Genomic DNA, 15,716 nt, shown 5'->3' with positions numbered 1-15,716 from the left:
AATCTTGATTATACTTATTTTCCTAGTAACCTCTCATAACTGAGCTCTCTCCAACATCTTTCTTTTGTCTTTGGCTGAAGATGGTATTTAAGGTGCTGCTTTGGGCCACCTTAAGGAGTTACTCGGTTTCACTGGATATCTCTCATGTGTATGTGAGGTATTCATGTTAACAAACCTGTTTTCTCTTGATAAACTTTTATTACAAGGCATTTTATTCAAGAACTCAGGAGAGAGGGAAACTATTTTTCTTTCCTCCACTTCTTTCTTCAGATGTGTTAACACTTTGAAGGCTAATGCTTCTGAATTTTGCTGACCTAAGGATATTTTTGTATCTTTCAAAAAGAATAAGTAAGGCCACTCTGTGGTGGTTTATCTTGGTAAAGGATAGTTTTATTCCCCTCATTTACCAACTGATGAAGAAGATTTGCTCAAGCTTCTGGGTACTAGCTAAGTATTTCATCACTGACTTAACATATGCAAAGAAAGAAAAAAAATTTCCCCCCTACTCTTTCTGAGCTCTTGTCTGAGACCCCTGTAATAAAAGACAGATTCACAAGAGAAAAACAAAACAAAACAAAACAAAGTTAACTGACATACACACATGAAACATACCCAGGGAAAAGTGAGTAACTCTCTGAGGTGGGCTTAGAATTCAGGCTTAAATATCACCTTAATAGGAAAAGGAGAATGGGATGTAGGCATTTTAGGAGAGTGAATGATGGTCAGGAAAGATGAAAGGGCCTTTAGAAGAACAGATGGGAAGGGTGGTAATTTATGACAGTCTTTCTAGGTGTGTTGTGGACTTCTAGTTACAAGAATCAATCTAGTTTCATAAAAATTCCTGGGGAGGGGACCTATGACAACTGAGTTCCTTTTGGAGGATCTGTCTTTAGATAAATGAGTTCAGAGAAAGCCTTTTCCTGCATTTGCTCTTTCCCAAGTGTTTACAGCTTAAAATAATCAATAGGTCAAAGTGGCATATTCTGCTAGTCTTCACATAGGTTCTTTCACACACTTAAGTAATCTTTGCAATTGGGACTTTGATGTCAATCATCCTACTTTTTAAATAATGTTCCAAATAAGCATAAGTGAAATTCTGTTGTTTCTCATCTCAAGAATCTGTGAGAATAACAGATTCTTATCACATAGGACCACACTAATATCATCTGGTAATCTTTCAAAGTAGACCTCATCATGAACCAACTGTGTCAGAATTGCTGAGGCTAAGGCCTAGGTCATTTTGTTTTTAATACCTCCCAAGGTACTCTGATGTCCAGCAAGGTGAAGAACATTGCCCAAAGCATGGCTTAAAGTTAATTTCTAAAATGAATATATAATTCAGTAGGTAATTCCTTTAGCCGAAATCTATTAAACTGTTAAAATCTCCTCTGGAATTCTCCTGGTCAAATCATGGGCTACAAAAGAAAATTGGACATCTTAATTTATTTTTTTAAGAATTTATAATTAAATTAGTTTAGAAGCATTGCAAGGTAAATTTAGACATTTAAAATTAAATTTAAACAATAATCCAACTCATATGACTTTAGCAACATTATTTATCGACCTCATGTCCTTCAAATATTTAGGTGTGTGGAACTGAAAGCAGAATGTATATTTGTGATAATAGATTTTAAATATTTAATTATCTTTTCCTAATTCTACATAACTATCATTATTGAATATTTCACTAAATATATATATATGTGATTTTCTGAAAATGATACAAGATTTAGTAAGTGCTTTATTTCCCTAGTTCTTAATTATTTGGAGTTATTTCCAGATATACCACATGAAATTGAAGAGCAAATATTGGACTATGTTGATATATAATTAATTTTATATTTTACCTAAAGTTATTAAAATAGCTTGTTATATAAAAATTTAAATACTTTTCAAAATTTTCATCTGTACAAAGTGATCTTAGTGTATTCTATTCTCAGATCTGGGACATTATAAGACATTCTGTTATGCATATTACCAAACAGTGATCAAAAGCTAAAAATATCTCCAAGGATAATTGATACAAACACTCTTTCTTTCTCCCTATCTCTCTCTCTATATACATATTTTTTGTTTGTTTGTTTGTTTTGCCAGGGGTATGGTGGCTATATAGCATCAATGATATTAAAATCAGATGAAAAGCTTTTTAAATGTGGATCAGTGATTGCACCCATCATAGACTTGAAGTTGTATGGTGAGTAGTTCCTACAGATTGACTTAATATAACATACTGATTTGTAAAAAGGAAATCCCAATGCAGAAGAGCTCAATTGAGTTCATTTATCATGTGCTATCAGAGATGTTTTCAGCTGTTAAATACCTTCCTGATTGCAGTTTCACTGGAGCATAACAATTAAATGTGAAATGTAGAAATTAAATAATGACATATGCTAGTCAAATGGTTTTCAGTTTATTCTTAAATTTTTGTTTTCTTGGGTCACAGCATCAGCATTTTCTGAAAGATACCTTGGTATGCCATCTCGGGAAGAAAGCACTTACCAGGTAACAAACTTAAAATAATGAAGAAAGAAGAGTATTGTTCTAAAAATTCAGTCAAATTGCAAATAGATCTATATACACATAGATATTTATACTTTCCTTTATAGGCATCCAGTGTGCTACATAATATTCATGGCTTAAAAGAAGAAAATATATTAATAATTCATGGGACTGCTGACAGTAAGTATTATATTGGCTGCTGCTGTTTATTGGGGTCTGACCCTGAACAAAGGGGTACATTTAAGAACTTGTTTACAAGCAGCCCTGTAAACTTTCTGAAAAAGACAGAAGAGGATAGTGGCACAAAGAATCCAATGTATGATAGGAAGTTAAGAAGAAGGATGTCAGGACCAAGAGGAAAGAAGCTATGAGGCTTGATAGCAACAACATCCAGTAAAACTTTCTGGGATGATGGAAATGTTCTGTATATGTGCTGTAGAACACTGTAGCCACCAGCCACATATGGCTCTTGAGTACTTGAAATGTGTTTAATATGATTAGGAACAGAATTTTAAATTGTTTATTTCTAATTAATTAAAAATTTAATACCCACATATGGCTAGTTGACTATCACTGTGGTGTTATTCAGCATACTTCAAATTGAAAGTAACTAAGAAAACAACAGGATAGCAAAAAGATTCCAGCACAGAGATAAAATTCTGATAGGATCACTCACAGTTAATACAAAAACTTTTTAAAATGCATGTTTATATCACTTCTTTTTTCATCACTTTAAACATTGGAGAGGGATGTGATATTACTAGTAATAAATATAATTTTATATTCATGTTGAAGTATTTAGGGGTCAAAGAATATATAATACACACACATATACATATAAATATGTATTTATATATTTATGTGATACTTTACAACACAGGGCAGAGTATTTATAGCCCCATTCACAGATGAGAAAAATCAATTTAACCAAGGCTATCTGGGTAGTAAGCAGAGAGTCAAAGCCTTGAATCACTATTTCCTAATATCTGAACTTGTTTTTGTTGGTCCATGCTGTCCTGCATCAGTAGTTTTACCCCATTTTACAGAGAATATCACTAAAAAGGTCTTATAGCAAAGATGATACCAGCTCTTAAATTAACCTTACAGCATGCCAGGTCATGATTAGAGTTTAGATCAATACTTATGTACATATATACATATATATACACACATACATAGATAGATGCAGATATAGATATATCTTGATACATGCATATATAGGTGATATATATACACACACATACTGTGTGTGTGTGTGTGTACATATATATTATATATATAATATGTGTGGTGTATTTCAATAAATAGGTAAATGGGAGAGAAGAGACAAAAATCTCCCTTAGGTAGAATTCCAAATTTGTGTAGGTACACACCCTCAAGGAGGCAAAGCTTAACTTTCTTTTTTCCCTATCAAAATGGGTTGCACTCGGTGATTTGCTTCTAAAGAGTATTGTGTGGAAAAGGGAAGCAAGAATATGATGGAGAAACTTGATAAATAGCATCTCAGCCAGGTGATCAAGGTTAGCATCAACAGTGACAAGTCATGTTGATGGTATGCAGCCTTGATGTCACTTGATGAGAATGGTACTCTCTCTTCTTGTCCCCCAAACCCATAACCTCACTCTACCCATGAGAAAAATATCAGGCAAACCCAAACGAAATGAGAAAAATGTTAATCCATACTCCTCAGAATTGTCAAGGTTCTCAAAAACAAGTCTGAAAATTTCTCGTGGATCATAAGAGGTTAAGGCATCATGATATCTAAATGTTTCTTTGTTTTAACAAATGAACCATAATAATGTGAGATGTGAACAACAGTGGGAACCAGGTAAGGGATCTAAATGAACTCTCTGTACTGTCTTTGCAACTTTTTAAAAAATCTACAACTATTATAAAATTAAAAAAAAATAGAACTTAGATGATGCCATACCTGTGTTGGATGAAACATATGTAAAAGGATAAACATTTTGATGGACATTAAAATTTTGTTCCAAGGTATTAAGATCTTATTACATGCATACTAATAGTTATAACAAAAAGTAGAAATTAAGTACTGAGTCTATTTCAGAAAATGTTCCAAAAGTTTTCCATGTTATACTACCTGTTTTTCACAAAAATATTGTGCAGCAAGTGCTATTATCTTGTTTCAATGATTGGGAAAATAAATATTATGGAATTTATGTAATGTGCCAAAAAAATCACATAACCACTAATTTATAGAAAGGGGACTGGAATCTGGCATGAAGGCTCTTTTTCATTGTGCTTTGAAGTTTCAACTGTGAGAATAAATTATATTTGAGGTTAAATTATTTCACGTCTGGCCATTACCCTAGAATATATTGGTGCTATTCAAATTTCTCTGTCAATATGTTGTAGCTATTAAGGTAAATCATGCTCTTCCTACCTCACTTAGGCATGGATCTGGTTCTTCACCTCCCTGATACAATGCAAGCAGAGGTTCAGGACTAGTCACCTCAAAGGATAAGCATAAACACACACAAACACGTGTACACATATACACACACCTCACATGGGCCTGGTGGGTTATAGGTGCTCAATGACATAATACTACCTTTATTCATATCATTGTTGAAAACTACCAGCAAAGTAGTTCACTAAGACAATTAGACCTTTAATATTCCTGTTATAGGAGGTAGACAAAGACAAATATCAACAGGCTTCACACCAGAAACTATACAGAAAAAAATTCCAACTATACTTTTGCACATTTATTTTGCACATTTTCAGCTACATCCACGCAGACAAATGATCAAGTCCTTTTCAAACTTTTTTTTTCAGTAACAAATGAGCCATATAAGGGGTCATTTTACCTTAGTCATTGCCCCAACTTATCAGCATTTCTCATAACTTACATTTATTAAGCAATTTGCAAATTTATTTAAAAGTAACATGGTAATAGTCCCATGATATACAACAGGAAGACACTGAAAGGATCTTGGGTAGATTTTAAAAAGATTTAAATGATCTTTGGAATCATTTATTATTTGCTATATGGTAGAATTAACCAGTATCATAGCATTAGAGCAATGAAGCAGCTTAAATTAATAAGGCTGACCTAGTTTGACAATGACACTTTAAAAAGGTTACCTTAAAATTACTGACAGGGTCCTGGGAGGCTCAGTCAGTTAAGTGTCTGACTTTGGTCAGGCATGATCCCAGGGTCCTGGGATCAAGCCCAGTTATGGGTTCCCTGCTCAGCAGGGAGTCTGCTTCCTCCCCTTGCTCGTGTTCTCTCTCTCTCGCTCAAATAAACAAATAAAATCTTAAAAAAAGTCACTTACAGAAATTTGAAGATGCACAAAGTATAGGAATAAAAGGCTAGGCAGCATATGAGCTAAGTGCTATACAAAGAGATTTGAGTGATGCACCCAAGACTTCACAGCTACTCAGTTCTACACAACCCTTAGTTCTACAACCTTTAAAATCCTGGTCTCTACTGTGCTGAATACTTCCGAGTTTGGACCTCAGGTTCAGGCAAAGAGGGAAGCTAGAAGGAAATAGGAGAAATCAGTATGATCCACTTTAAACACTGAGCCCTTCAATAATGAGATGATGACTCTAATTTCTCAACATGTTGCAGTTTTTTTCTCACTTAAAATAAAACAGAATATCAGTATCTAATGGAGACTGGGCCCCAGTAATCCTCAGAAAGGAACAGAAAGATGGTTTGCTATATTACTATGCAGATAGGTACTCACTGCATTAAAATTATTGTAACTGTATAACATATGTGAACAATTTAGAAATAATAAATGATAAAGTAAACTTAAATACTATGCTGTACAATAATAGAGACTTAGCAGTAGCTTCTACTTGTTTATTTTTTATAATGTACAGTATTTTTTATAGACCTTATAACGTTTTATCAGCATTGTATCTTACTGATTTTCAAGTCCTTTATTATTTTTTAAAGGTTTTTTATTTATTTGAGATAGAGGGAAAGAGAAAGAGCATGAGTGGGAGAAGGGGCAGAGGGAGAGGAAGAAGCAAACTCCTGATTGAGCAGGGAGCCTGATGCAGGGCTTGATCCCAGGACTCTGGGATCAGGACCTGGGCTGAAGGCAGACACCTGAGCCACCCAGGCACCCCATGCCAGGTATCAGTCTTTTAAATGTGTAATGTATGTAAAGTATGTTAATTAATCTCTTTGAAAAAAATGATATAAAAAGTTCTAATTCTAATAAATGCACTTGCATCAAATAATAGAATTTAATTTCTTACAGCAAAAGTCCATTTCCAGCATTCAGCAGAATTAATCAAACACCTAATAAAAGCTGGAGTGAATTACACTATGCAGGTAAGTCACTTTTTCACAAGACTATTTTCCTACCTTGGTTTTACAGTTGTGAGATATAGAACACAGTTTCTGTACTACTCCATTCCCCATGCTACTATTTTAACTGTGATTTTTAGGTACCAAAGATTGTGAGATTTTTTAATCTTAATTATGCTGAGAAGATAGATCAGCTCATGCTTTATGCGAACTGCAAAAACTTTCAAGAATTTCTTTTTCTTCTCAGACTTTTATTTCTATCACTAATAGTGAATTGTTTTAAAAGAGACATGTTCTATTTCCCTTCTAGTCTCTTCGTTTCCCCCTCACCTTCAGTCACCTTTATCATAAAAGGTAGGGGGAAAAGTGGCTTGAGGAGACATTGAGAAAAAAAGAAGAAAACATTTACAACTTTGCATTCAACCACATGTAGTAAATAGTACCAAGGACTGACTTTTTAGTGGTCACTATGCTAGGTAGGTTAAGACAGACTTTACACCTTTGAGGACTTTCAGTCTGAGGGAAGAGTCACAGAAGGCAGGAAAAAAAAGAAAAAAGCAATTTTCATTTCTCAGCATTTGAAAGAACCAAAAGTCATTCAACATATCCATAAGCACAGGTATCAGGGTTAGGATGATGAACGAAGATGATGTTGAGATAAACAGATGATAGATAATGCCACAAACAATGTAAAGGAGTAGGGGCTTTATTTAGATCATGGAGGCACCGTTTAAAAACTTTATCCCCAGGTGCTCGCTTTGGCAGCACAGACTCTAAAACTGGAAGGAAACAGAGAAGGGTAGGTAGCATGGTCCCTGTGCAATGATGACACACAAATTTGTGAAAAGTTCCATATTTTTTGTATGGAACTGTTCATTGACAGTGTTGTACATCTGAAACTAATAGAACACTCATGGTGTGTTAACTGGAATTAAGAGAGTTTGAAAAAGAATTAAAAAAATAAAAAGTAAGTAAAAGTTGTTATCAACTTAATGGCAAAAAATACAAATGAAAAAAATTAAAGAAATAAAAACTTTATACTCAGGAATTGACAAATATTTGTATTTGTAATTTTAGAAAAATTACTCATGTCATTTTTATTAGAGGGGACACTGTCAAATTAAAACTTATACCGAACAAGGTTAAACAGACAAGGCAGGCTTTATTTAAGACAATTGCAATAGGAGAGAGCAACTAAACTCTGTTGAAACATTGGGCTGGGGAGTTTATAGTAACTGGGGAGGTAGAAATCACAGGTCATCTGTGTTGGGTAGTTCACCTTACCAAAAGGAAAAGTAAACTTTCTGTTTATGATAGGGGGTAGTTTTACAACTTGGAGCAAGAGTTCTACCCTCCCACAGAGACAGGGCTGCTCTCTCCTACAATTTTTACATTTCAGAGAGATGGTTTTTAGATCCATGAGAAAGAGCTTTCCTGAACTATAGAACTGGCAAGACTGGAAGAAGATTTACACACAAAGGGGCAGAGAATTTACAATCCCAAATTTTCTAAAACAGATCTAAGAAAAGGAAGGTCAAGGCCCTAGAGTCAGGAAGAAATGCTTCTCAAGTTCAGTCAAATTAAGGGGAATATTAATGCTGTCCTGGCCAACAGGAACATAGGAAGCTCTACTTTTTTCTGACCAATGAGTTTTAATTTAAATTAAATAATTTAATTTAAATTAAATAAAAAATGTAGCTTGTCTCAATTACTAAGATTATGATTGAGAAACAAGAGAAAAGTTTAGCACAAAGAACCCAGAGTTATATTAGGTCAGATTTTGGTCAGATACTACTTTTCAAAGTTCCCTTGCCACTGGGGCCAAAGGAATGCTGAAGGACAGTATCTGTTTTGGTAACTTTTGATCTTTTTCCCCCACAATATCTTAGGTCTATCCAGATGAAGGCCATAATGTATCTGAGAAGAGCAAGTATCATCTCTACAGCACAATCCTCAGATTCTTCAGTGATTGTTTAAAGGAAGAAATCCCTGTGTTACCGCAGGAACCAGAAGAAGATGAATAATGGACCCTATTTATATAGAACTGAAGGGGATCTTGAGGCTCAATGAAACCTAACCAAGAGACTGTAATATTGTACATGCTCCAGAATTTCAAGGGCAGCTTAAGGAGATGACACTGGAACAGCACACTCAGAGACAATGAACTAGAATTTGAATACAGATGTCCAAGTCTACTGTGTTGCCAAGGGTGCAGAACCTGTTTCTTTGTGTAAGAAAGGTCAAAGGGTTGGTTTTCTGGGAGAAATTAGTTTTGCATTAAAGTAGGAGTAGTGCATGTTTTCTTCTGTTATCCCCCAATTTGTTCTGTAACTAGTTGCCCTCATTTTAATTTCAGTGGCCACCTGGATCATCTTTGCATATGATGCATACTTATCAGTATCACATCCCTGATCTCTGATGGCTGAGCTGCAGCCTAACACCTTACTGTATCTTTACAATAAGTGCAATTCCTTCACTGTCTATTATTATGCTTAAGAAAATATTCAGTTAATAAAAAACAGTATTTTATGTAATTTGTTTATAAAAAGACATTATTAAACGGGTCAAAGGTCATGTAGAAATATGGATTTCAGCACCTTCCAAAGTTCAGCCAGTTATCAGTAGATACAGTATCTTTAAATCAACACACGAGTGTGTGTCTCACAATATATAGACACGTGTGTGCATATACTGTCAATAAATCTATCTTTACAGTTACTCATGCTACAAAGGATAAACTTCTGATGAATTAGAAGAGATGCTCTTTTACAGGCTATAATGGATACTTTGTTTAATGAGCCAAAAATGATGAAACATTTTTTCCAATTCAGATTCTAGCTATTGCTTTCCTATAAATGTTTGGGTTGTGTTTGGTATCGTTTTTAGTGGTTAATAGTTTTCTAGTTGCGATTTAATTTTTTGAATATGATACCTTGTCACATGTAAATTAGATACTTAAATATTAAATTATAGTTTCTGATAAAGAAATTTTGTTAACAATGCAATGCCACTGAGTGCTATTTTGCTCTTTTGGTGGAGAAGGCTTTTTTTAAAACACTTGGTCCTTTTACTTCTCTCTCTCAATGCAGAATCAATTCTCATTTTCATTGTAAAAGCAAAGACCTGGATTATTTCGTTTGCCAGTTCCTATTTAGTATTCTGTGCCTGCCCACTTCATCTGTTACTGTTTAATTTAAATCCTTCTGGTGAGAATTAGAAATGAAATATTTTTTATTCATTGGCCAAAAAAGTTCACAAACAGCAGTGTTTGCTATTTGAGTTGAAGGCACAAATGCATTAATTCCTGTGCTGTATTGACTTGCAGTAGTAAGTAAATGAGAGTGTAAAATAAACTTGACTGTATGAAGTCAAATTTAAGTTATGAGAATATTAAATTTGGTGACTAAAATCACTTTGGTGACTTAAGGGATCTTCCAGAAGATGTCTGAAAGTCTGTAATCAAGCTTAGAAGTTTAGATAAACCTAGGCACTGCACTGTGTTTTTGTGGTTTCTCTCAAATTCCTCAGGACAGGCTGGATTCTCATGATATCAAGACACCAGGAGGAAACTCAAAAATGTCACAGAACTGCTCAGTAACTCTCCCATTTTCTTAAAGGATCAACCTCCAGATCTGGATATTTGGAAGTGTATAAATTGTTTTTTGGATATTCAACTTAACTTCTGGATGCTTTGGAATTGTGTCCTCACTGCTCCACTAGTTTCAGTTTAAAATGGGAAAGGCTCACTTTTCTGAGAGACCAATTTCAGGTCTTTTTCAAGAACAGTAAACACATTTTTAAAAAAATAAGTTTAATGTTTAAAATGAAAGTTTTGCCTATTTTATTAAGATGGAAATTTCTTTTTAGGCTGATCTGAAGTCCAACTGAAGCTTTTTAATCAATATTTTAAATTTCAACCACTAGAGTTTTTTATGATGCAAATAATTATGTTGTCTGAAAGATGTGGTTTTATTGAATGTCTATTTGAGCAACATTTTAAAAGTATTTACCTCTTACTGTTCTTCATTTCTCTTGTTTTATTACTATTATCAATGTTTATCTACTTTTCAATTAATTTAATACAGTTTCTAATGTGAAAGACATTTGTCTGGAACACACTTTCACCTTAAAGGCTAAATGGACCTCAAATGAAGACATACTGTTTTAATAGGAAGGTGGAAATTTTTCATCTCCATGATTCTTTGAGTTTTAATAATTTCATTGGGCCACTTTAGAAAAAGGAATGCTCACCAACACAGACACCAACTATTAAAGGAATCATGTAACTGAACTTTCTCCTTATACATTTGCCTTTGGTTATAATCCAACTATTTCACATGAATTTGTGCATTCTGAGGGTTTCCTAGAACTCCAGCAGCAAGCATTTCAAGTGTGATTTGCCCTTTTTAGTTAAAAAGCTCAAGATAAAATAAAAAATTCTATGAAACAGGTAAGCAGTATCAAATCATCCACAGAGATAAACACATAACCTTTTGAAACTATTTTAAAAGAGAAAAGTATTGTCTCTCTCTCTCTCTTTTTTTTTTAAAGTTCATTGCCTCCACTGAGGGCTCTAATTCAACAGCTAGAGACTAAGGAAACCATGGGATCTGTTTGAGTTTCCTGGGAACTAAAGGAAGGTGCTCTTCAAAACCTGGGTCTCAAAAGCAAACAAAACCATGGGTCTCAGTTCACCCTGACAGTGTGTCTTTTCTGACTGGATGTTCAGTAGAGAAATTACCGTAGAGGGTCTTGCACATTCCACTTCTAGATCTACTAGAATGGGGTGACCTGAACATTGGTCTCTACCATACATGGAATTATTTAAGCACTGTCCTTAAGTGGTAGGCTTTGAAACAGAACAATCTGGGACTGAATTGCTTTCAAGTTTCAAAGGTCATTGAGGGCACATGGCTTGCATAAAGAATGATGTATGGGATACCTCGTGTCCCTCCTCAAACTCTTTCACCATCTTCACATTGTACTGCAACAAGCAGTGCATAAATAAAACCTGACCCTCAGGCTGCACTCTCACTTTCTGTTCTGGAGATGCTCTGACATAATGTTAGCTCTCTACTGGAATCAACACTCATCACTTATGCATTACACAAGGGTGTTTACACGCACACTGAAACCCAGTTAATGGAAGACAGGAGCCGTTGAGTAAATGTTCCCCAATTTTTTTTTTTTTTAAGATTTATTTATTTGACACAGAGAGAGTTTAAGCGGGGAACAGCAGGCAGAGGGAGAAGCAGGGTCCCCACTGAACAAGGAGCCTTATGTGGGACTCGATCCCCGGACTCTGGCATCATGACCTGAGACTAAGGCAGACACTTGATTCACTAAGCCATCCAGGTGTCACCCCCATTTTCTTTCCTTAGATGTTCAACACGGTTCTTAGAAGGCCCCATGAGACTCAGCTGCCCATAGATGCACACTGCTCTGTTTCCTCCCTTCCCCATTCCACTTGGTGCAGTTTTTCACTCGTATTTCCTAGAATTAGCTCTCAAAATACAAATGCATCAGACTCTACTTTCTGCGGAAAAATTTTTGCCCACAAGAGTTTACCACTGTGAATACTGCAGGATGAACAAACATGAGACTAAAGAAATGCTTCCTTTTCAGTTTAGAGTAAGTTGCTTTTACATAAATTTCCTGGATGCTTACTAAGCACCAAACATGTACTAAATGCTCTCCTTTCATTATCAAATTAAACTTCTCAACATGCCCTGATACCCATTTTACAGATAAGAAAATGAAGTCTCAGAGGAGTAGGTAAGGCACCCACATTTATATAACTAATGAATGAAGAGACTAAAACCTAGCTCTAGCCATCTGAGAAGCGCCTGTTCTCAGCCATTCTGCTCTACAGAAGTAGGAAAGGTTTCATCTGAGAAAGGATTCTGAATATTTAAATATACAGTTCCAGATATTTTTGAGAATGATTTGTCATTCTCTTTGACATTTGACATTACCCAGGCTTGTAAACAGGAAAACTCTACCTAGTTTTTAAACGTTAAAATCCAGAAAGCACATTGCAGCATTTAGAGCCATAACTGGCATCCACAATCCTATTTGCAATCTGATTTAGGAATATTGCATTACCTCCCACTTTTCTATTACTATAGGAAATAGATTTTGTTTACCACTGATCAAATCTGCTAACAAGTCATTTCATTTGGCAAATTCCAGCAATTTTGGAGAAGTCTGTAAATTAAAAATCCCCTTTCTCATCAAAGACAAGGCAGATTAAAAAAAAAGTCGTATCAAAGTACAATTTGATTATTTTTCTTTCAGACTTCCAATTAAGCTTAAGATAGTCTGATACAAATATCACAGGCTTTTGAAAACCACAGCAGCTTGAGTAGAAGGAAAGTCTCTAGGCTGATTATCACAATCTGTCTTCTATCAGATTTAGCACCATTTTAACTAAGTAATCTTTGGCATGAGTGAAGCTTACCAATACAGAAGTCCAAAATCATCAATAGAAGAGGAACTCACATATGCTCAACATCCAGGCTTTCTGTCATATCATTTCAGTGAATGCCCAAACCAACCATGGGAGACAGATGATTGTTTCCTGATGAATTCGAGATTCAGAGAGGTTAAACCATTTTCCACAGGGTCACCCAGTTTGTAAATGATAGAACCAGGATTTGAACACAGACCATGAGGACCTCAAAGTCTTCACATGTGATAATCCTATCTATAAATTTTTTAGCTGATAAATTCTTAAGGTTCATCATACATATCTTTAGGTTGAATTAAACTTCCAAGTCCCTCACTGTTCAGTGTTGCTACTTAGTATGTATCTAACTTCAAGTAACAACACAAACTTAAAAGTGGCTTAAATATGCGTGACCCACTATGTAGGCAGTTTGGCTATCATCTGAGATTTTGTTAGAAATACATACTGTTAGGTACCACCCAGGCCCTCCTGAATTGGAAACAATTCTAACAAATCCTCAAGTGATTTGTATGCACAGTAAAGTTTAACGAGCACTGGCTTAAAGGACAAGAACTTTTACTCACATCACAGGAGAACTAAAGTTTGGTACTTCTAGGGACAGTTTAATAGATCAATTTATTTGGTCCCTTCATTAGTTTTAAGATAACCCCAACCGCTCCATGCCATAGGTCCTTTCACAGCAATATCCCAGGATAGATAGGCAAAGAGTAACCAAGTTTTCATCAGGAAAGATAATTTTATTCAGAAGTCTTAAGCAAAAATCCTTTCAAATCTTTTCACCCAGCCTTTGATTGTAAGCCTCTATTGTAGAGGTATGGCAGGCTAGGAAGTTACATATCTGAAATTGCAATCTTCTTAGTGAAGGTACAGCAAATAAGAATGTAAGAACAAGGAGAAGGGCTGTAAGATAGGTGCCCAGTGTATGGCTCTGAAGAGGGAGGTAAATCCTACCAAATGTAATAGGAACCTAAATGCTGACATTTTCCGTAGAGACAGCTCGAGGCACTGAGCAGCAAGGATGGGGAAGGGGGTGTTTATACAGATCCTTTTTTTCCAGGTGTCTGACTCTTCCTCCTGTAAGACGCCCCCAAATCTGCTCCACCCTCTGTTCCAAACAGTTGGTACACTTTTCCCTAGCTGACATTTTCTCTTTTCACCTTTGCTCTTCATTATAGACATAGTTTTTAGGGCAGGCAGGCAGTTTTGAAATTTGATTGCTGTGCTAACAGTCCCATTTTGCAGGCTTTATTTGCTCGAACACGATTTATGATGCCTTGATTATCTCCGTATGGCCTGAATTGCTAGTCACACCATTAATTCTCCTGATTGATGGATTACATAAGGCATATCCCAATGGGAAAGGCAGAAGAAACACAGGTAACACAGCCTCCCCATTCATATGCACTTTTAATGGGAGTAATTGTCATTAGACTCCAACTCTCGATCCCTTTAGGACACCATGTGTGACTTTTAATGATCTGTATGATGTAATTGGATTTTGAGCCTCTGGGGAGAACAAGTTGTAAATTCTGTCACCCAGGATAAATGGTAAATTTCAACTTCAAGGTTGACTTCAAATCATGTATTAACTAAGAGATACTTTGTGCCTACTATGTGCCAGGCACTGCGCTGTTTCATAGAACATCAGGATCCTTTTTTTTTTTTTAAATACTTAATTTAATTAACATGTCAAATGTATAAATGGGCATTTTAGTTCAAATGTTATAGCTAAAGGAGTCATCATTCACTAGAAAGTATCAACATATTCAATCACGTCTTGATTTTCATTGAATCATTTGTAATGCTCCCTTATGGTCTATGCAATTCCCTTGGACCTGCTCTCTTTGAATAATCATCCCATAATGAATTTACTGTGTTTTTTTTTTCCTAAGTCAAAAGGACTCCACAGCCCATCATCACATTGGATAGCAGTGGGTCTGTATGCAGCTACCTATCTCACTATCAATTTAGGGAATTTCATAGTGAAGCCTCGCTATTTCTTGACAATTGTTTCTCAATCCAAATAACACCCAAAAGAGGGACAGTGATTAAAAAAAAATTGAGTTAAGTTTAATTTTCTTATTTTGTGGTGTGTTAGCTTTAACTAAAGGAAAGAATTCATATCCTATGGAAAGATTAAATATTGCCAAAGAATAAAAAATAATAAATAAAATTACCTACTGCCCTAGCTCACCACCTGCCTTAGGATTTCAGTTGAGTGTTTATTCAGCTTCCCCTCCCCCCCAAATTGATAGGTGTTAATAAAAGGAGTTAAAAAGTCTGGTGTGTGAAATTATATTTTTTACCTTCAGCTGGATGCTATATAATATTTGATATTATAATTAAAATTTTCTTTATCCTCATTCACTTTGTCAAATTCTAATATATCTCCCAATTATTTTGAGTTCTTCTCAAAACCTACATTCTCTCATTATTCCATGTCATTGAATATAA

The 15,716-nt window shown here is 35.2% G+C and overlaps 1 protein-coding gene across 5 annotated transcripts in view; it reads left to right on the top strand.

Moving 5' to 3' along the window:
• The window catches only part of DPP10 (dipeptidyl peptidase like 10), a gene marked incomplete at both ends in the record, with an annotated part of 1,360,615 nt that extends 1,351,798 nt beyond the window's left edge, over window positions 1–8,817 (top strand). For all 5 annotated transcript variants that reach the window (XM_080799574.1, XM_080799572.1, XM_080799571.1 and 2 more), the window contains 5 exons: window positions 2,095–2,194; window positions 2,444–2,502; window positions 2,607–2,679; window positions 6,744–6,817; window positions 8,683–8,817. In XM_080799574.1, coding sequence (XP_080655700.1) covers window positions 2,095–2,194; window positions 2,444–2,502; window positions 2,607–2,679; window positions 6,744–6,817; window positions 8,683–8,817 — 441 coding nt within the window. The remainder of the gene's footprint in view (window positions 1–2,094; window positions 2,195–2,443; window positions 2,503–2,606; window positions 2,680–6,743; window positions 6,818–8,682) is intronic.
• Window positions 8,818–15,716: the final 6,899 nt, after the last annotated feature.

Source organism: Martes martes (genome assembly GCF_963455335.1).
Source record: "Martes martes genome assembly, chromosome: 3".
Lineage (NCBI taxonomy): Eukaryota > Metazoa > Chordata > Mammalia > Carnivora > Mustelidae > Martes > Martes martes.
The sequence above is the reverse complement of the archived record's forward strand: the minus strand, read 5'-3'. Positions and strand labels throughout refer to the sequence as shown.